This window comes from Crinia signifera, chromosome 4 (genome assembly GCF_055691185.1).
Source record: "Crinia signifera chromosome 4, ASM5569118v1, whole genome shotgun sequence".
NCBI classification, from domain to species: Eukaryota; Metazoa; Chordata; class Amphibia; order Anura; family Myobatrachidae; genus Crinia; species Crinia signifera.
Genome location: NC_139220.1, coordinates 237,243,615 through 237,266,451, shown reverse-complemented (window position 1 = coordinate 237,266,451; position 22,837 = coordinate 237,243,615). Strand labels below are relative to the sequence as shown.

The 22,837-nt window shown below is 46.1% G+C and overlaps 1 protein-coding gene across 4 annotated transcripts in view; it reads left to right on the top strand.

Annotated features, from left to right (window-relative positions):
• Nucleotides 1-22,837, top strand: part of CRTC3 (CREB regulated transcription coactivator 3) — a 110,480-nt gene that overhangs the window by 36,763 nt on the left and 50,880 nt on the right. For all 4 annotated transcript variants that reach the window (XM_083184034.1, XM_083184036.1, XM_083184035.1 and 1 more), the window contains exon 3: nt 7,640-7,759. In XM_083184034.1, the coding sequence (XP_083040160.1) occupies nt 7,640-7,759 (120 nt within the window). The remainder of the gene's footprint in view (nt 1-7,639; nt 7,760-22,837) is intronic.

The window sequence follows — 22,837 nt, the reverse complement described above, 5'->3', positions numbered from 1 at the left end:
AAATGTCAGTTTTTTGGGGGGGTTATATTAAACGGCCTGCCCAGCCATAGCATCCTTTTGGTAAGAAGTACAGAAGCTTTTAAACTCTATCACAACTAGGGCTGCCACCTCACTTGTTATCGATTCCTGGAGATTTCGATCTCCTAAACTAATGCACATACCGGTGGGTATTAGTCCTGGGGGACCCTAGTGTGCTGGATATCGTGATGTGTGACAAAGTATAATAAAAATCGTGACATAATAGTGTATACACATCGGACCTCTCATTGGGGTGGCAGTAGTGACATTAGTATATGTGTAGATATTGATAGAGATATAAATATATATGTACACACAAATATACACACGGCTTAACTTTACCTAATAATGGCGGGCTGGGCAGGGCTGCGCTGGCAGGAGGACGGCCAGCGTTATGCTGAGCAGCAGAGAGGAGGCTGCCGGCGGTCCGGATGATGTTTGTGTAGCGTGACCGGGGTCAGCACAGTGAGCACAGCGGAGAGCGTATGCGAGTCAGAGGGCGAGCGGCAGGGGCGGGCCTGCAGTACAAAGACTCGCGAGATGATATCATCATCTCGCGAGTGTGAGGCTGCGGAGTTGCAGCGGGGGACGGGTGCTCTGGGGAGAAGATATAGGGCTGGAGGCTTTTTCAAATACCCGGATTCCGGGAAACTGGAAAAGCCTCCTTGAGGGTTGCCACCCAAAACGGGAGATTCCCGGAAATCCGGGAGAGGTGGCAACCCTGATCACAACCCTTTCTAGTCAGAAGGCCGCATTGAAAGATCTTGTTCAAGGGGCCACAGTAAAACTAGTTGTTTAAATATGTAAAATGTGCAATTTTCTTGTGAAAATGGCCTTGCTGTATGGTTAAGGACCCTATGTAGACCGAAGTATGTTCAATGCCACCTCAAGGGTGTGGCCATTACTTGTAGAAACACATTCTTTAGAACCCTATAGCAACACGTCCTCCTGCACTGCCACAGTGCCCTGCTCAGTTGGTTCCTACTACTGTAGGGTCAGCAATGGTGCAATCATACTGCTTTAATCCAGAGGCTCTTCCAGAATAATTGTTTTCTCTGCCACAGTGTGCAAAAGTTATCTGTATAGCCCTGACTGGTCATGAAGATGGACAAAATTCCCTAAAATGCAACAGAAGCCAGCTATTTGTTGTTGGTAATGAAATAAAACTTTGGCTTATTCCTGAATGCAGTGTGTCCTAACTGTAATAATGGTAAAGTGCGGAGGTCTATTAAAAAATATGCTTAAAATACCTAGGGAAGATGGTGTATCTCAGTGTTTTTGTTTGGGAGGAGCTTAATGTAAACAGCACGTAGTGGCTAACTTGTGTTCTAAATATTATTGCAGTACATTAGAGAGGCAGTCTCTTCTCTGCACTATGGGCCAGATGTACTAAGCTTGAAAAGTGATAAAACACCAACCAATCGGCTCGTAACTGCGATGTCTCAGGCTGTGTTTGAAAAATGACAGGTTGGAGCTGATTGGTTGGTGGGTTATCACTCTTTATTTTATCACTTTTCAAGCTTCGTACATCTCGCCCAGAGAGAGAAACACGGCAGCTAACTTGATTAGTGGTCAGGCTGCCTCATAAGGCATATTTCTGTACAGTCCCGCCCCGATGTGTGATTTCCACCCATCTCTCAAGCGTTGAGTGGAAGAAAATAAATGGTAAAGTAATGTCTTTGAGGAATAGAAAAAAATATAAGCCCCACCATGGCTCTGGCCCTGTCTTGTTCTTTTACCAGGGGGCCAAATATAATTAGGGCTCAGGCAATTGTTGCTGCAACTCACCAAAAACATCACTGGAAACCTTCATTAAGTGGCATACGGAGCAATTTTGTTTTTTTGGTACTTGTTTCCTAGCATGGCGCCCATCGTATGCCATCGCATACCACTAATTAAGGTATGCGATGGGACCTGATTTTCGGGTCTTAAGACCCGCACTGTACAATTTTAATATCTCATCGCAACCCATTACAATATAGTGTGGCGAGCGGACGCGAAATACATGTGAAGTAATCTGCGTCCCCTCGCGGGGCTCGCCACGCTTCGGGCTCAGTGGCACGCTGCGCACACCACACTATATAAGATCAACTCGCTGCGCTCGCCATGCTTCGGGTTGGCGTTCATAGTGGGGGTGGCGTTAACAATGGGGGTGCATTTAACATAGTAATCACCCATCAGGGTGCCTGTACAATTAAAAAATCGGGTCTCATCGCATCGCATGCGATCGAAACGATGGCATAAGATGAAAATCGTGGGCGCCGTGCTAGGAAACAAGTACCATTTTTTTTCCTGCTCTCTTTCGAAGTGAAAAAGTAAGCACAGATCGCTCTGTGTGTATGCCGCTGAGCGATGGCGATGCGCAGTCCAGCACGTCGTTATCGCCAGCTAGCTAATTCAGTGCATGCAGTCAAATTGCTTAGCAAGTGACTGCAGTCCATAGGTAAAAAACACCACTTGATTGTAGCCATCACTAAACATTAATTTCCCATTCCTGTTGATGATCTATTTACTGTAGCGTTACAATCCTTCAAATGTAGTTCTGAACTGTGGGGGTTATTCTGGTTTACTTACAAAGGCACAACCACTCTCTAATGGACAAAACCATATGCACTGCAGGTGGGGCTGATGGGTACTTATGTAGTATCTGGGCATCCGATTTTGTGATTGTATGCCTTACCTTAAGGCATACAATCAGATGCGATTCGATGCGATTTTGCATAGGATTCAATGTTAAGAAGGTCCTGTTCATTTCCCCACTATCTAAGTGGGCATTGAGTTGATTTTATATAGCGTGGCGAGCGCAGCGAGCCACCGAGCCCGAAGCGTGGCGAGCGGACGCATATTTCTTAAAAAGTATTCTGTGTCCCCTCGCGGGGCTCGCCACGCTTCCGGCTCGGTGGCTCGCTACGCTCGCCACAGGTTTATAACCAACTCCATGCCCACTTGGATAGTGGGGAAAGGAAAAGGACCCCTTTTTCCCATTGAATTCTATGTTAAAATGAACTCAGACCATTTTAACATTGAATCCTATGGAAAAATCTTGACCATCGCATCGCATACGATTTGGTCGCATGCGATGCGATCCGATTTCTAAATCGGACGCCCAGATACTACATAAGTACCGGCTGATGTAATATGTGCAGAGAGAGTTAGATTTGGGTGTGGTTTGTACTTCAGTGAGATCTATATTGCAGCGTAAAAATAAAGCAGCCAGTATTTAACCTGCACAGAAACAATAAAACGCCTAAATCTAACTCGCTTTGCACGTTACATCAGCCCCACCTGCAGTGCACATTGTTTTGTCCGTCAGAGAGTGATTGTGCCTTTGCGAGTAAACCAGAATAACCCACTGTATGTAGATATTCCATTGAAATGAATGGGACATATCAACGTGGTCAGTTAGGTGACACTAATTTAATTCAGTGTGTCAGTGTCCATCACAATTGCGGTGAATACCCTGCTGCCAGAGAGGGGCAGCTGCTTCTGCCTGGCCTGCCAGTCACCCACGCCCAGTGCAACAGTCACACCAAAGTGCATGGGGTTGCTCCAGCACACTACTGTTGTGCTGTGTGCAACAGTGCAACTTGCAAGTGGACATGAGGACTGACTCCTAATTGCTTAAACTTGCTGCTGCATGGCTCTTAAGTGAAGCTGCTTGGGCTTCCCTTGCTTGCACTGTCCAGTTCTGGGAAAACCAGTGTCTGTGGGAGGCGTAGGGGGTGAGTCAGTGAATGCTGTGTGGCTGGAGGTGGGGCTATGAGGGTATTTTAATAGCAGGAACGACTTAATTTTTTCCTGTGTGGTGTCTGGGCCCGGCCATAGCCTTGGAATATTTTTTTTTCTTTTCTTCAATCCCATGGTTGAAAAAAACACTGGGATTGTACTGCCTAGCTCCCAGCAGTATGAAATAGTATGGTGATGCCACTTTTAGATGTACATATAACACTGCAATAGTGGTCCTGTTTTGCCATCATAAGTGGAAGAAATGCTTTGTTATTTGAGGTAAACCATTTTTTACTAATTATTTACGAACTATATTAATTTACAAATGTTTTAATTCTTTTTCTGCACATTAACTATCTTCTTCATGATGGAAGTATTAATATGTGGCAATAGTAAAGCTGAACACTTTACACCTCTGTCTCACCATAGAAATTTTTCAGTTGAATAAATTCTTGTGAAAATGCATGTCCAATGCAATATATCGGACATGGGTGTGTTACTTGTTTTATATGCGGTTCATATATGTTTTACATGCTTTTTACAAATGTATCTATCTCTAGCCGAATGTATCTGTGAATGCATGTTAACCACATTAGTATATCTTGAATACTGTCCAGCTTTATTTGAAACATTATCCGTCTAAAGAGCAACATCATTTTTCTGGATATGATCTTAATTCTAAATAAGGCGCTATATTATACTGTATTTGACTATGTACTTTGACACTTAGGTAGCCTGAGGGGTTTTTCACATGTTTTTCATTTCACAGGTTTTCTAAAAAATGAAACTTAGTCATATTTTAATTATCCACTTAGACTGAAGGTTGTTCTTTTGCAGTTCACAATTAATATAACCGAGATGATCTATTTTAAATACACTACAAATTTGTTGATGACCGCATATTATATATATATATATATATATATATATATATATATATATATATATATATATATATATATATTTATATAGGGGTGGATTTCAATTATTTTCTTGTGCCTGTAGCTCCCACCTCAATATTCAATGGCCTGTGCCGCTTGCAGGGCCGGCAACAGAAATCTTGGGGCACCATACAGGGATATCTCTGGGGGCCCTCCTCCCCATCAAGCATGGTAGTAGTGTGGAGCAGAGAGGGAGTAGTGGTGCAGAGCAGGGCAGGAGGATAGGAGTAGTGGTATGGAGCAGATAGGGAGGGAGTTGTGGTGCAGAGCAGGATGGGTGGATGCAAGTAGTGATGCTGAGCAGATATGGTGGGTGGGAGTAGTGGTGCGGAGCAGGGGTGGAGGGTTGGAATATTGGTGCATGGAGGGAGGGTGGGAATAGTGTTACAAGATGTGCCATATAATAGCTGATCCCAGCGCAGAGTACCTCTTCATTGTACCCCCACCCACCAATGCTCGTGTTCACTTCACTGGCGACCAGACGTCTAAGTGGCTTGGGTCTGAGCAGTTGGGTTCTGGGTGCCTGGGTGGTGGCGAGGCTGGGTGTCTGAGTGGTAGGGGTTCTGTTGGCTAAGCGGCAGCAGAGCCGATGTCTAAGTGGTGGTAGGGAGCCCAGGTGAAAAGAGGCTGGGCGGTTTATAGGGATGCTGGCTTTGGGCCCCTCCAGATCATTGGGGCACAATTGACCCCTTTGACCCCCCCCCCCCCCCTGCTGCCCCGGAAGTTAACTGATGTTATATGCACACATACATATACACACAAATGCACACACATAGATTACATACATGTACACTCAGATAGATAGAATACATATACAGTACACATGTATAAAACAGACATACACATATACGTGTAGTGCACTTACACTGACATCTTGAGGGAGGATGCCATAGCATCTTTAAACCCCCCATCCATGACATAATCCCGTGGGTTGTGGTGAGGGGGTGGGGCCAATATGACACGATTACATGACCGGTGTCGTATTTGCTGCGAGGGAGCGGGGCTATGGACACTGGAAGACTAACAGATGTCAGTAGTTAAAAGGGAAGCAGAGTGGGGGGCTGAGCAGCTGTGCGGTTGGCTTTGGGGCCCCAAACATTGTCAGGGCCCATGGCTGCTGTCCCTTTTGACCCCCCCCCCCCCCCTGTCGCCGGGCCTGGCCGCTTGGCGCGAATTACAGCACACATCTGCTATTTGTTGCAATAAAATGCACCAGAATTATCAACATAAAGCTGCTAAACCCACACAGGGTTAGGCAGGTTTCTGCTCGGCACCTCAGTGGTGTGTGAGGTATGGGTGCCCATGGCACTAGCAGTCAGTGGCACAAACAATTGAATAGTCTCCTGTCATTTTTAGACAGGAGCTAAAGCAGTGCAAAACTGTTGAATTCCCCCCAAAAGAGGATGTTAGTTTTTTTTTCTCCCCCCGGTCCCCCTTCCCAGACCTTTTAAGCTGCTGTGACAAGACAAAAGCATCCACATTTAAAGTAATGCCCCACCTCCCCCATTGAGACTAAAAACAGACCCTAAACCTTCATCAAGCAGGCAAAGAACTTATTACCATAATGAAACCATGTCCCCCGGATATCAAAAATATCTCCACCCCTCTCCCAGTGCTGTCCAGGAACACCCCCTGAAAATGTTACATTCCCAGATAGCGCACACTCCTATCCCCAATAACAGATGTAACAATGGATATAGATGGCGCCTTAGATGAGTATTTGTAATGTTGTGTACTCTTCTCTGTGAATAGGCAAAGGTTGCTTGTGTGGGGGACATGGCCAAAACTCTGTACAAGAGGCCTCATAGGTGCATCGGCCTCCTGGTAATCTATCCTGTAGGTCTTTTACATTCAGTCTGAATCAAAATAATTAAGATGTATTTTGGTACTTATGTATTATCACAGCGCCCATCACATCGAATACCACTAATTAAGGTATGCGATGGACCCGTTTTCAGCCTTTTCCCAGGCTGAGTATACAATTTTAAAATCGGGTCACATCGCATGCCATTACAATTTTCCATTGAGTCCCATGTTAAATGGCACCCCCAGACCCGATTTTTAATTGTATACCCACCCTGATGGGTAATAAATATGTAAAATACCCCCACATTGTTAACGACCCCCCACTATCAACGCCAACCCGTACGCGTCCTTCGACCTTTTCATACCCCCACTATCTGCTTCGGGCTCGCTGCGCTCGCCACACTTTATAAAATCAACTCCATGCGGACGTGGATAGTGGGGGTATGAAAAGGTCGGAGGACGCGTACCGCCGCTCCTCGCGGGCTCACTGCGCTTGCCACGCTTCGGGTTGGCGTTCATAGTGGGGTGGCGTTAACAATGTGGGGGCATTTCACATACTCATGACCCATGAGGGTGGGTATACAATTAAAAATCGAGTCTGGGGGGGCATTTAACATGGTAACAAGGCATCTGGGTGCCTGTACAATTAGAAATCGGGTGAAATCGCGTCGCATCACATGCGATGCGATTTTTCATCATACAATGCCCTGCGATGGAAATCGGGGGTGCCGTGATAATACACAAGTACCTGTATTTTATTTATTCATCATCCATTTTGCTGTCTGTTTTTATTTAAAACATGTAATATATATATTTTTTTATAAAACTTATAAAGAATGGGGTATGTTTCATATTAAGAGGTGCTTTTGAAGTGGAATTAAGTTGAGAGATTTAGTACTGCGCACGCTTCTGATTTAGTATGGCAGCCTCCATTGAGTACAAGGAAAAATGAGGGAAGATACTAGTTGCGGCATGCTATCACATGAGCAGTTGGCATTGGCTGCAGTAATGGGAAGACCGAAAAGCTAAAATGTCATTAATACATTAATAGGAGACTTCAGAAATATTACAAATATATATATATAGCTTTTTTAGTGTGTGAAGATGTCTTATATAATTGTTGCTAATGTAGCTTCTGTATCTTCCAGACTTCCTTTCATCACACGGATAACATAAGAGGCATGAGGCACAATGGCCTGGTGGAGAGGGCTTCACGTCACCGCCTGCACTCCCCTCATCACAGACCTGTAGAGAAGCACGGACGTCAGATATCCTTTAAGGTTGAAGATAAGATCAAGATGAAGCCGGCAGTAGTGCTGGAGTTCCTGCAGTGGCTTTATTCTCTCACCTCTTCTTAGGGCTTGTTGCACTTCATATAAACACTGAGATCTTGTCTAGATGCCAGCTCATTAGAATAACTGTTGCTGCAGCGAGCACTTATCCCATTAGGGCATGGCTTGGAGCCTTTTATTTTTTGTTACAGATGTTTGCAACTTTTGTGTTGTGACATTCCACTTGCATTTACAGTTTCCTGAAAAGCTTTATTTTATGTATTATACATATTTACTATATTTCTACACGGTTAATATTTTTGCTTTTTATTCTAATAGTCGTTTTTGTTTTTAATCTTTATACACTGTTAAGTATTTTTTGAGGACAGGAAGGATTTATTATATGGCTATATTTACTTACTGCTTCTTTTGCAGCAGTGCATGCAACTTTATTCTGTAAGAACATTTAATAGTTCTATCTATATGTGTGTGCGTATATGAGTGTGAGGGAAATTTGGAGGTTGTTCCCTTAGGGCTAGAATATGAGGCTGAAAGAGTTGAGATCAGCAAGGAAAGAATTGTACATGGAGAAGAAAAAGGGAACAATATTGGAGACTTGGGGTCACAGATATGTAGAATTTGGAGGATGTGAAATTCGAGACAGAGAAAGCAAGCAAAATAAGACCATGCCAGAACAGTGGATTATAATAGAGGCCTTCTAGGAGCAGAGCATGGTCCATCGTGTCAAAGCTGTAGACTAGTTCAGAAGGATGAGTAAGGAGGGCATGGGCCAAGAACATATTTTGGTAAGTACTGTAGCCCTAATACTTGCCACTGAAACGTTTATGGCATTCTACCAGGCTGGATAATTGACATCCTGACCAGGGCCGGTGTAAGGTTTCTCAGCACCCTAGGCAGAACTTCAGCCTACTCCCCCCCCCCCCCCCCCCCCCCAAAAAAAAAAAAAAATTAAAAATAAATAAATTTAAAAAAAACATCTGGTCCTCACAGCCCCCCGGGAAGGTGGGAAAGACCCCTGCTCTCCCTGGAGGCCCTCTGCACCCTCCCTTTTGCCACCCACAACTGAGTACAAGAAGGGGGGAAGCAAAGTAGGGAAGTATGTCTCAAGGGAAAGTATGGAGGTGAGGTCTTAGAAGTTCCACAGTCGCCACCTGCAGTAAGCACAACAAGGATCCTCATAGACATCCTTGATTTTTTTATTTGCATACTTGGTGCCGCCCCCCCCAGATCCCGGCGCCCTAGGCAGATGCCTAAAGCTGCCTAATGGTAGAGCCGGCCCTGATCCTGACTGTAGGGATGCTGACTATTCAGTACAAGGTATGAACTCTGCAGGGTGCCCAAACTTTTGCAAACAACATTTTTTGTTTTCTGTTATTTTGAAAGTGTAAATGATGGAAATAAAATCAAACTTTTTTTGACCTGTTATAAGAATGTCTAATCTGTAATTTGATGCCTTTTGGATGTTTTTCCATCTTTCCTTGGCTTCTTTTTGCACAATAAAATATATTTTCAAACTTATAAACTTAACTATAAGCCCAAACTTTCAATCCCTGCTGTAAGGAGCTAGAACCCTTATATTTATCACTGAGAAGATTTGTGGTCCCCTTGGTAATGGTAGTTTCTATGGACTGTTTGATATCAGAAGGGGATGAGAGAGATTGTGTGGTAATTAGTGTGTTATGGGTTCGAGGATTTTTTTAGTATGGATAGGATGATGTCATGCTTGAATTAGGATATTTTGCCAGAAGAGAGGGGTTCAACAGAGCAAGTGGAAGTACAGTGCAAAAGGACAAGAGGAGGACACAGGAAAACAGTGTAACAGACTGGTAGGACTGGAAGGGAATAGAGGGGATATGAAGGAGTTTTAGTGTTAGAGGCAGTAATGGGGTTATGGTTGTGAAAGGAAATGTAAGATTTCAGATAGCTATGACAGCATGCGTCTAATCAATGTGGTCCGAAAGTGACAGAGGCAACTGAACAAGACCCTGGGTGATGGCAAATATTGTTACCCGCACAGAAACAATCACTGTATTGCAGCTCCAGGGTTTTTTTTTTATTACTTCCCAATATGTATGTGTGGTAAGTCTGCAGAAAAATCTGTATTGGATGCACCAATTTTCGCTGGCTAATTCCATATGTCCGGGCACTTTTACCTTGGAGCTATAAGTTAAAAAAACATTAGCCACATGCTTACCATGTATGGAAATGGCTTACTGTATGGGCTAGCAAGTAGTAATTAAGCTGCTCATGCAGAGCGCAGCTAGTACTGTGGATAACTGAATCTGCCCTATAGAAGGCAATTCAGTTAATACAAGTGCCATGTGGGAATGCTGGTGACTGTAGCACTTTGCAGGCATAGCATTGTCATGTTACCTCATACCCTAAAGGGGTGTCAAGTAAAAGTGGCGATGTTACTCTCCTATGATTATGCTTGATGTGCACTACTGCTGCGCTTCTGTGGTCTCTGCCTATTAAAGCAAGTTTGGTACTTATGTAGTATCTGGGCTGCCGATTTTCTGATTGTATGCCTTACCTTAAGGCATACAATCAGATGCGATTCGATGCGATTTTGCCTAGGATTCAATGTTAACAAGGTCCTGTTCATTTCACCACTATCCAAGTGGGCATGAAGTTGGATATAAACCTGTGGCGAGCGTAGCGAGCCACCGAGCCCGAAGCGTGGCGAGCGGACGCAGAATTCTTAAAAAGTATTCTGTGTCCCCTCGTGGGGCTTGCCACGCTTCGGGCTCGGTGGCTCGCTACGCTCGCCACAGGTTTATATCCAACTCCATGCCCACTTGGATAGTGGGGAAAGGAAAAGGACCCCTTTTTCCCATTGAATTCTATGTTAAAATGGACTCAGACCATTTTAACATTGAATCCTGTGGAAAAATCGGGACCATCGCATCGCATACGATTTGGTCGCATGCGATGCGATGCTACCAATCCGACCCGATTTCTAAATCTGACACCCAGATACTACATAAGTACCGCAAGTTTTGCTTATCCCCAAAATATAGCACTAATATGATTTCACATTTTGGAGTACTCATTTTAAATGGAGTGAAGGTGGATATTCATTTAAGGATTGATACAAAAAGCATGCAGCTACAGTGATGTTAGGAATTAAGCATCATACTTTCTCACAGACATATTGCTTTCTATGAGAGAATCTGTCTCCTGGCCTTTGATCTGCCAAAAAAATGGAATGCAGTAAAGGCAGATTAACACACACACCCGTCTGCACATAGCCTTCGTAACCAGGTAAGCTGGTAATATGTAATGTGTGCTATTGTTATGCAAAAGCCGAATTCCAAATATTGATTATGTTATTTAGGACACATTGATTTGTTGTGTGGGATATTGAATTGAGCAAAAAATGATTTTCTTTTAATTTACAAGTGCTAAAGTGCCCAAACTATAAGGAAACCCCTTTGTTGGTTATATCCATGGACTGTATAAGGGAACCAAAAGTCTGTAGACAAGTTATGAGCCTTAGGGGAATATTCAATGCAGGCTCACAGCTGTGACCCTGTCCCATTCTCGGCCGTCTTGACACTGATTTGGCAGGCGGGATTCAATGTCTCACCTGCCGAGCGCCGAGAATGGGGCGTGGCCACGAGAACCGGGCGGATATCGCCGAGCTGCAGGCGGGAGCTCGACAATTCCCGTCCGTTCTCGGCAGAACGGCCTCAACTTCTTGTAAAGTCGGGCACGTTCTGCCGAGATCCCTGTTCAGTACGGTCAGGGAAGACCGCATTGTATAGGGCCCCGCCGTAATTTCCCCCGTCGGGAATAGTGGCGGGAGATTGAATATCCCCTTTAAGCTGTACATAGATGCTCAGCACTTTAGAGCTGCCCCAAACGACAGAAATGATCATTGATCCCTATTGTGCAACGTGCTTAGCGAATATTCGCAGTATAGAAAGCAATCATACTGTATACAGCGTTATATGAGAGTGCTTGTTGTAAGCCTTTCTTTGTTTTTATTTAACAAAGTACTGGGCTATAGACAGGTGAGAACGGGATGCTGAATGATTCATCTCATTATCTGGGATTTATTGCAGAGGTCTTTAAATTTATTATGAGATTTCTTAATTTTTTTTATGGGCCGGATCATGATTTTTAACACCACGTTTTAACTGGTAACCTCTCATTTTCTCCTAATATGTTGGTGTGTGTTAGAACATGCAATTCTCAAATGAGGCATACTGTTTGCTTGGTAAATATGACTAGCTTGCATTGCTCATTCATACCTGTTTAGTGGATGGCTGCGGTGGCTCGATACCAAGCAGCAATAAAATTAGAGGTAAGGCAGTGAAATAAAGTTTGTCAGACAGAATGGCGCATGGAAGGATCAGTACCTTCTGATGTGGCTTCTGAAGTGCTAGGAAGAAAACCAAATGCACAGGGAGCTAATGGGGCTGCAGAGGGCTTTCCCTAGAATAAATGTGTTCTTGAAGACACGTAGCTGTTTTAGGTTTACAGGGAGAGACAAATATCCAGACTGTTTAATATAGAGAGTATGGGTCTTCATCATTCCGTCTATTTAGCCTAATAATGGCGTGCATTGATGAGTACACAGACATCTGTAGAAAATATACTTACTGATACATATATTATTAATTTATAGGCAACTTGAAGTCCCACTGGCCTATTTAGTTTAAAAAAATAAAATAAATGTAATATTGTCACCAAAACGTAAAACTTCCTTTCATCTTTCTTCTACATTGAAGTATAAATAGTTTTTCTACAACATTTGTATAGGCCGGTTATGGCAAGGTTGGTCTGCCTCCCTCCTCATCCAAGCTGTATAGGCATTATGTTGACAGTTACTGTATAATGTGGACACCAGAATATCAACACAGTTGAAGTATCGTTTGTGAACAGGTTGACATTCTTCATGTCAGCATGGTTATACTGTGTCAACTGTACAGGTTTTTGGCTCTAGCAATATAAAAACATTTATTTATTACCAGTTTATTATATAGCGCCTACATTATTTATTTATTACCAGTTATTATATAGCGCCTACAGACTGTAAGTTTGCAGATTGGCCTTTCACTCAAATAGGCGGGGGCGCACGATGATTTTATGTTCAAAAACACACACGATGTGCATCTGATTGACACCTGGTAAAATCGGTACTTGTTTCCTAGCACGGCGCCCATCAGGGTCCCATCGCATACCTTAACCTTGATTTTATATAGTGTGGCGAGCGCAGCAAGCCACCAAGCCCGAAGCGTGGCGAGCGGACGCGTAATACCTGTGAACTAATGCGCGTCCCCTCGCGGGGCGCGCTGCGCTCTACACGCTTCGGGCTCGGTGGCTCGCTGCCCACACTATATAAAATCAACTCCACACCGACGTGGATAGTGGGGATATGAAAAGGTCGGAGGACGCGTACCGCTGCGCTCGCCACGCTTTGGGTTCACGTTGATTGTGGTGTTAACAATGGGGGGGCATACAATGAAAAATGGGGTCCGGGGGGCATTTAACATTGGAGCTAATGTAAAATTGGGTCTCAGGGACCATTTAACATTGGTTCCAATGTAAAAAATCGGGTCGTCGGGTTAATCGCATCGCATGCAATTTGGTTGCATGCGATGCGATTGACCCGATTTTTGCAACCCGATTGCACACAATTAAAATCAGTGGCGCCGTGCTAGGAAACAAGTACCGTAAAATCTCCAAACCAACCCTATGTCCGTCGGGGGTGCACATCGGATCGCAATATTGAAAATCGGTACAATTCTGCCATTTTATACAATCTGTCCTAAGACGCGTCGGAATGTGAGAGAATCGAGCCCAAATCATTCTGGTGTGTACCCAGCATTAGTTTTGTTGGGATCCAATTATCATACCAGTTTATTTTTGTATTGCCACCTACATCTCTGTGCACTATTCCCATTCTATTCTACCTTCCCTGTGGGCTGAGAATAATATCATTATGCAAAATAATAGGTTAAATATGTTCATCTGTTGGGTATTGCAGTGATTAGCATAAGTGAGGTTAGAAGTATAATTCCAAACCAATGCTGTATACATGTGGAGTTTGTATGTTCTTCTGTGTTTGCGTTCATTTAGTCACAGTCCAAACACATTCTAGTAGGGTGGCTGGCTACTGCGAAAAATAATTCGGTACTCTTTACCTAGCACGGCGCCCACGATTTTGATCGTGGACATGGCAGGTAAAAAAATCGCGGGCATTGAATGCACTAAAAATCGGGTGCGACGCGACCGACGCGATGCCCGCGATTTCCCATAGGGATCAATGTTAAATTTCTCAATTGACCCGATTTTACTGTTCAATGCCTCAATTGACCCGATTTTTCCATAGGAAACAATGTTAAATGGCCCACAGAGTCCAAATAGCCACCCTGAAGTGTGAAATGGCCCCCACAATTGTTAACGCCACCCCACGATCAACGTCAACCCGAAGCGTTGCGAGCGGCGGCGGTACGCGTCCTACGACCTTTTCATACCCCCACTATCCACGTCGGCGTGGAGTTGAGAATAGAATAGTGTGGCGAGCGCAGCGAGCCACCGAGCCCAAAGCGTGGCTTGCGGACGCTGATACCTTCACAGGTAAACGCGTCCCTTTGCGGGCTTCACAGGTAAACGCGTCCCTTTGCGGGCTTCACAGGTAAACGCGGCCCTTTGCGGGCTTCACAGGTAAACGCTTCCCTTTGCGGGCTTCACAGGTAAACGCGTCCCTTTGCGGGCTTCACAGGTAAACGCGTCCCTTTGCGGGCTTCACAGGTAAACGCGTCCCTTTGCGGGCTTCACAGGTAAACGCGTCCCTTTGCGGGCTTCACAGGTAAACGCGTCCCTTTGCGGGCTTCACAGGTAAACGCGTCCCTTTGCGGGCTTCACAGGTAAACGCGTCCCTTTGCGGGCTTCACAGGTAAACGCGTCCCTTTGCGGGCTTCACAGGTAAACGCGTCCCTTTGCGGGCTTCACAGGTAAACGCGTCCCTTTGCGGGCTTCACAGGTAAACGCGTCCCTTTGCGGGCTTCACAGGTAAACGCGTCCCTTTGCGGGCTTCACAGGTAAACGCGTCCCTTTGCGGGCTTCACAGGTAAACGCGTCCCTTTGCGGGCTTCACAGGTAAACGCGTCCCTTCGCGGGCTTCACAGGTATCCGCGTCCCCTCGCGGGGCTCGCCACGCTTCGGGCACGTTGGCTCGCTGCGCTCGTCACACGATTCTATTCTCAACTCCGTGGATAGTGGGGGTATGAAAAGGTCGTAGGACGTGTACCGCCGCCCCTCGCGGGCTCGCTGCGCTCGCCACGCTTCGGGTTCACGTTGATCGTGGGGTGGCGTTAACAATTGTGGGGGCCATTTCACACTTTAGGGTGCCTATTTGGCCTCTGTGGGCCATTTAACATTGATTCCTATGGAAAAATCGGGTCAATTGAGGCATTGAACAGAAAAATCGGGTCAATTGAGAAATTTAACATTGTTCTCTATGGGAAATCGCGGGCATCGCGTCGCACCCAATTTTTTTAGTGCATTCAATGCCCGCGATGGGCGCCGTGCTAGGTAAAGAGTACCAATAATTCTTATGCGTGTCCGTGTGATCAAGACTGTAGCTTGGGAATAGTGAATGACCATATATCTTCTCAGTAAATATTTGTGCACCATACAAGTAATTGATAATACATCCGAGTGAACAGGGCAGAATAGGTTATTAGTGGAATGATATGTCTGTATTAGATGTTTTGTTAGCCAGCTGTCTGTGAGAAGAGCATAGCATGCAGGCTGACCGAAATGACTTGCAGGCTTTGCACAGGAAACATGTAACAGGATCACTGGCATTATGGCCAGCAGGAAATGGTATGTGAAATATGTGCAGGATGCTTCATTATCCTACATTGTTAACCCATAGGCCAGAAGAAGTCTCATAGTTAAATCTAATTTTCATTACCTACTGGAAATATATTATTGGTTTAATTGAAAAGTAAATGTAAGGCCATAATGTCAGAAATAAGGAATTTGGTACTTACCGATAATTCCCTTTCACCGAATCAGCAGGAGACACTGCAGTCATTACATGTGGGGGATAGAGTAGGTGTACTGGAGGAGTGGCACTTTAAGAAAACTTTACTGCTGCAGGCTCCTCCCTCCTCTATCCCCGCCCAGACCCCAGTCCTAGAAAAACTGTGTCCGAGAGGAGAAGAGAGACCAGGGCCAGCCCGGTAGGGAACGGAGCTAAAACATAAACAGAGTTAGTAGACAATGCACATAACGTGAACATACTAACAAAACAGAACACATAGGATTTAAGGAAAGTTTCCTATGTAACAATAACTATGCAACAAACATTGCAACAGATAGAAAGAGCGTATCTTTCACACACACAAACCACACTAACATCATGGCAGGAGAACCAGTGCTGGGTGGGCGTGCAGTGTCTCCTGCTGATTCGGTGAAAGGGAATTATCGGTAAGTACCAAATTCCTTATTTCACCTACATGCAGCAGGAGCCACTGCAGTCATTACATGTGGGGATACATACCCAAGCTTTTAAGTCCGGGCGGGAGAGCTCTGGGGCTCCTGTAACACTGCCCTGCTAAAAGCCGTAGCCGAGCTGGCGAAGGTATCAAACCGATAAAACTTTGCAAACGTGCTAGATCCCGACCAGGTAGCCGCTTTGCATACTTGTGTCAAGGAGACACCTCTCGCCATGGCCCAAGAAGTACTTACTGACCTCGTGGAGTGCGCTGACACTCCCGATGGTACTTTCTTTTGTGCATACAAGTAGGCTTCCCTAATTGTACAGCAAATCCATCTTGCCAGAGTCCTTTTTGTCGCAGGCCAACCCCTCTTAAGTGCATCGTAGAGCACAAAAAGGCTGTCAGATTTCCTTAGATGTTGGGTTCGCCTAACATAAACCTGTAAGGCTCTGACTACATCCAGAGAAGCGTCTTCACCCTGAAGAACCGGTACCACAATAGGCTGGTTTACATGAAATGCAGAAACCACCTTAGGAAGGAAATTCCTGCTAGTACGTAGTTCAGCCCGGTCCCTGTAAAAGGTAAGGAAAGGAGACTTACACGATAGGGCTCCTAATTCAGAAACCCTACGTGCTGAGGCCAAAGCCAGCAGCATCACCGTCTTCCAAGTCAGAAATTTGAGATCCGAGGTGTCCAATGGCTCAAAAACATCTGACTTCAAAAACTCTAGAACCACCACTAGATTCCATGGTTCCGTAGGAGCAGTGAACGGTGGTTGAAGTCGAAGTACTCCTTTCAAAAAGGTTTGTACCTCAGGAATCAGCGCTATCCTGCGATGGAAGAATACTGAGAGGGCTGAAACCTGAACCTTAAGAGAAGCAAGCTTCAAACCTGATGCAAGTCCCGCCTGCAGGAATTCAAGAAGTCTAGCCAAAGAAAAGATTGCCTTTGGCACCTTCCTGGCCTCGCACCAGCGGATGTATGACTTCCATATTCTATGGTAGTGAGACGCTGTTACATCCTTCCTTGCCTTAAGCATTGTAGGAATGACCGTTCCTGGTATACCTCTTCTCTTCAAAAGTTCGGCCTCAACCGCCATGCCGTCAAACGTAGACGAGGCAAGTTTTGGTAGACGAATGGACCTTGCTGCAGCAGGTCTTCTCGCAGCGGCAGGCGCCAAGGTTCCTCCACCAACAGGTCCCTGAGGTCGGAGTACCACGGACGCCTGGGCCAATCTGGAGCGATCAAGATGACTTCTGCCGCTCCCCTCTTTATCCGTTTGAGTACCTTTTGAAGTAACGGAATAGGAGGGAAGAGATATACCAGGTCGAAGTCCCAGGGAATGGAGAGGGCATCCACTGCCGCAGCCGCTGGATCCTGAGCCCTTGCACAATACTTCGGAAGTTTGTGATTCAGTCTGGATGCCATGAGATCTATCTGTGGCATCCCCCATTTCTGAACCAGTTGATGGAAAACCTCCGGATGAAGGCCCCACTCTCCCGGGTGGAGATCCTGCCTGCTGAGGTAATCCGCCTCCCAATTTTCCACTCCTGGAATAAAGACTGCGGAGAAACCGGTGGTGTATGTCTCTGCCCAGGACAGAATCGGGCGGACTTCCCGCATGGCTGTCCTGCTCCTGGTGCCCCCTTGTCGATTGATATAAGATACTGCCGTGATGTTGTCCGACTGTATCCTTACCGGCAAGCCGACAAGTAGGGGGTGGGCCTGAGCCAGTGCCAACCTGATAGCCCGTAACTCCAAGATGTTTATGGGTAACCGGGCTTCCTGGCTGGTCCAAAGACCCTGGAAAGTGCGACCCAGCGTGACCGCACCCCAACCCCGAAGGCTGGCATCTGTGGTCACCATAGTCCAGACCTGAGACTGGAAGGAGCGACCCTTGGTAAGGTTGGATGTATCCAGCCACCACTGAAGAGAGAGTCGAGCTTCCTTGGAAAGAACAATGGTCTTGTGGATCTGAAGATGGGACCCCGACCATTGAGCCAGAAGATTGCCTTGGAAGGTCCTGGAATGAAACCTTCCGTAAGATAGGGCCTCGAAGGCTGCCACCATCAGGCCTAACAGCTTCGTGCATAAATGCACCGATACTCTGCGAGGTGTCAAAACCTGACGAACCCTCTGCTGGATAACTGTGACTTTGGATAGTGGCAGAAAAACCCTTTCCTGGACAGTGTCGAACAACAGACCCAGGAACAAGATCACTTGTGTTGGTTCCAGCTGTGACTTTTTGAAGTTCAGGATCCATCCGTTCTGAACCAGGAAGTCGCAGGTAGTCCGGGCATCCTGTTGTAGCTTCTGAGGTGAGGATGCTTTTAGGAGTAGATCGTCCAGATAGGGCACAATCGTTATCCCCTGAATCCGAAGGGCTGATATCATGCAAGCCATAACCTTTGTGAAGGTTCTTGGAGCTGATGAAAGACTGAAAGGGAGTGCTCTGAACTGGTAATGCTGATTGCGAATAGCAAACCTGAGGAACCGATGGTGTGGTTCCCAGATCGGAATATGCAAATAGGCATCCTTTATGTCCAGAGATAAGAGAAACTCCCTTGGCTCCAGGCTTGCAATGACTGACCTTATGGATTCCATCTTGAACCTGTGGTACACGATGTAATCGTTGAGGTGCTTCAGATTGAGAATGGGTCTTACCGAACCGTCCGGCTTCGGTACCAGAAAAAAGACTTGAGTAATAACCCAGCTTTTCCTGAGCTTTGGGGACAGGTATAATGACCCCTGCTTGTAAAAAACTTTGAATGGAGTTGACCAAAGCTGCTTGTGTTGTTGCTAAAGCAGGTAGGCCTGTTGTAAAAAATCTGTTCGGCGGAGCCTGAACAAACTCCAGTTTGTACCCGTGTTCCACAATCTGAAGCACCCAACCGTCTCGACAGTGAGACCTCCAGACGTTCTCGAAGAGGGATAACCTTGCGCCCACCTTGGGGTCCCCCAAATGGGCGGGAAGCCCGTCATGCCACAGGTTTGTCCGCAACCTTGGTTTCTGCACGACGGTTAGAGGTAACTGCGGCTGTGGCACCTCTGCCACCTCTACCTCTACGCCCTCGAAAGGACGAAAAGCCTCCCCTGGCACGTCCTCTGAATGAGGCGCCCCCTCTAAAAGCCCGAAAAGACGGTGTAAATTGTCTTTTCGGCGGGGGAGTGGCCGAAGGAAGAAAAGTAGACTTACCTCCTGTAGCTTGAGCAATGAGTTTGTCAAGCTCAGGGCCAAATAGCATATCTCCCGCATAAGGCAAAGCTTCTACTGCCTTTTTAATATCGGCCTCCGCCTGCCAAGATCTTAACCAGATAGTACGTCTGGCCAATACAGCTGAAGCTGAGATTTTTGCCCCCAACTCAGCTACATCTGAAGCAGCTTCTCCTGTATATACAGCTGCATCCTTTACATACAGAGCCAGCTGTAGCAGTTCTTCACGGGGCCTACCACTCTGTAAACCCAAAGCAAGCTCTTCAGACCATTTCTCCATGGCCTTACTGACCCAGGCTGAAGCTAAGGCTGGTCTGAGCAAAACCCCTGCCGTGGTATAAATAGCTTTTACCGTGGTCTCAAGATGACGGTCAGGAGCCTCCTTTAGAGCCACAGCAGCCGGAACTGGAAGCGTGGTTCGCTTGGAAAGCCTGGACAGCGAGACATCAGCTGGAGGCGGAGTCTCCCATTTTTCCCTAGATTCCTGAGAAAACGGGTAAAGTAGCTTCATGCGCCTAGACAATTGGAATTTTCTGTCTGGCGTCTTCCATGCATTAATAAGAGGTCTGTCCAATTCAGCCGAATCAGGGAAAGTAACCTGCTGCTTTTGTGTCCGACCAAATATGGACAAAGGCATAGGAGCATCCTCCTCCTCTAAATTAAGTGTGGTGCGGACAGCCTGAATCAGGCCCTCTACCCCCTGAGGATCATCACGCTGTAGCGCCTCATCCTGAATGTGTTCAGGTTCATCTACCTGAAGTAAATCCACATCTTCATCCCCATCAGTATCAATATCAGCTCCCTGTATTGAACCTATGGGAGATCTAGGACGTTTTTGTGGAGGGCGTGAAGGGCCAGCCACTGGGTTTGACCCAGAGGCCATAGACTGCATAAGAGTCTTAACCCAGGCTGGTTCAGTAGAACCCATAATGGAGAGTTGAGCATGAAACCGCTCCCTGTCCTTTCTAGAAGCAGCTAATTCTGCAGCCAATCCAGCCAACACATTCTGTAGTAAAGGCTCAGAAGAATCTGACTGAGAAGTCTGTGTCTGAGGCTCCACTTCCTGTGTGTGCTTTGCCTGATAACAAGATTCACACAAAGAGACACCCTTTATATGCTGGGTGAACTGCTCCTTACAGGACTTACATGTAAAAACCTTAAGGGCAGCTTTGGAGGCAGCTTTTCCTGCCATACTGTCAGTGTATGAGATTATGTTATAAAATCACACACACACACACAGACACAAATAACAAAAGGTGCACAGACTGTAAGCAACAGATACTATTCCTAAAACAGCGGAGCTGAGCTAGGATAGGGAGGGGGAGCCTTCCGCCCTTGTATCAGAGATTATGCACAATCTCTGTAACCTGTGCACAAAAATAATCCCCCAGTAACTTACAGACCTGCTCTGTAGAAATAAGGGGGGGCGCTGGACTGCAGTGCGTGCGCTGAGCGCGTTACACGATGTCCCTCAGTCAGCCTCGCGGTACACAGCAATGGCGCCGGCAGAGAGAGAGAGAAGAAAGAGAAAGGGCGGTATCAGGTGACATCACCTAAGCCCTCCCTCTCCCTCCGGCGCGTAGTTACACTAGAGCGGAGCGCTGTGTACAGCCTCCGCTCTAGAACTGTCCCCGCTGACACACGCCAAAATGGCGGCCGTCAGTTACAATGGCTGCTGCGTGTATGAGACCGGGTGCGCCCGCCCGTCTCAGGCCACATTTCGGCGCACAGCGCCGCTTACCTGCAGCGATGCTGCTTGTCCTCCTGGAGTAGTGGCCAGGCCCAGGACCCGTAACACAAGCCGCGTGCAGCTGCGGCGGGTCCCCGATGCGGTGGCACCGGTGGCCGGGTACATGGAAGGCGCACTGCAGGCAGTGACGACCAGCACCCCTCCAGGTCCCACGGAGCAGGCAGACCCTGCGGAGGGGTCTGCCTGTATTCAGCAGATAAAAATAAAAATATTTCCAAAAGAAAAAATAAAATTAAAAAGTAAAAAGACCTAACTCCCTGAGGAGAATAGGCCCAGAGAACCTACTCCTCCGGGCACTTTTTCTAAGACTGGGGTCTGGGCAGGGATAGAGGAGGGAGGAGCCTGCAGCAGTAAAGTTTTCTTAAAGTGCCACTCCTCCAGTACACCTACTCTATCCCCCACATGTAATGACTGCAGTGGCTCCTGCTGCATGTAGGTGAAATTAAATATTTTTTCTTTTATAAACAATCGACATCTGAGCATCTTTTTTCAAGCTCATGCTGCCAACATCATGGCCAGTGTTTTAATCCAAGGACTGCCTATTTCTATCTGGGGACGGTAAACTGCCCATTGTCAGTGTCTGCAGTGCTTTGGTCTGACTTTACAAACTGCGCTCCCTAGAAGTACCCTGACCATTCTCCTTGGGGTTTTTTATGTATTTTTGCCCTGTATGTGAACTTGTGATTAAATACCCTTTTATACTTCACTATCCTGGATCCATATGTTTCAAGAACACGCTACATGTATTCGAGTAAGTATTACTACGTAAGTGTTGCATATTATTGAAGTATGAAAATTTCATCCACGCTCTGTTATATACCAGCATTTAAAGGATAAAAGAAACCCTTACGGGTATTCGAGACTTGAAACTTGAAGTAAGTGTCTGTCTGCTCTATACAGTACATACCAAGAAGAACATCCTTTAACCTGTTATACCTGTCATACCTGTCAGAAACTTAAAGAAACTGCTATGTGCACTCGAGAACTTAATTTACAGTACGTGTTGAACTATAGGAAGAACAGGCTGATTGAAATACAGGTGGTTCTCCCATCCACACAAGACTGCATATAAGCAAGGTGTCATACAGAGCTGGGTCCTCTCTATCCCCCTATTCTATGCATATGTTCTTTTTAGAGATTGATGGTCTCTAGGGGATTCACCAGCTGCTCTCTTTGAATTATATTGGAAGCACCAGGCCTAAGTGTATTTTGTCTTAACCCATAATAAAGTATTTTTATCCATACTTTTCCTTGGTCTGGTGGTGAAATGGCCATTATTAATGCCAACAGAAACCTCGAGAAAGTCAATGGAGGTGGGGTCACTGTTGCGGGAGAACCTAATAAGTCCAGGAAGACCAGTCAAGTGTTGGACAAAGTTAACAAGTTGATCCTTTCCCCCAACCCAAATGAGATCTAAATCATCAATGTATCGCATATAAAATGTCAACAAGGCATCTTGCAGGCTGGTGGTGGTTGCATATTGATTTGGGGGTGTTCATGTGGCATGGGTTGGGTCTGCTGATCCACCTGAACATGTCAATCAATGTCCGTTAGCTGTTATGTTGCAGTCCTTGTTGACCATTTGTAGCTCTTGATGATCTTCATGTACCCCCACAACAATATAATATTCC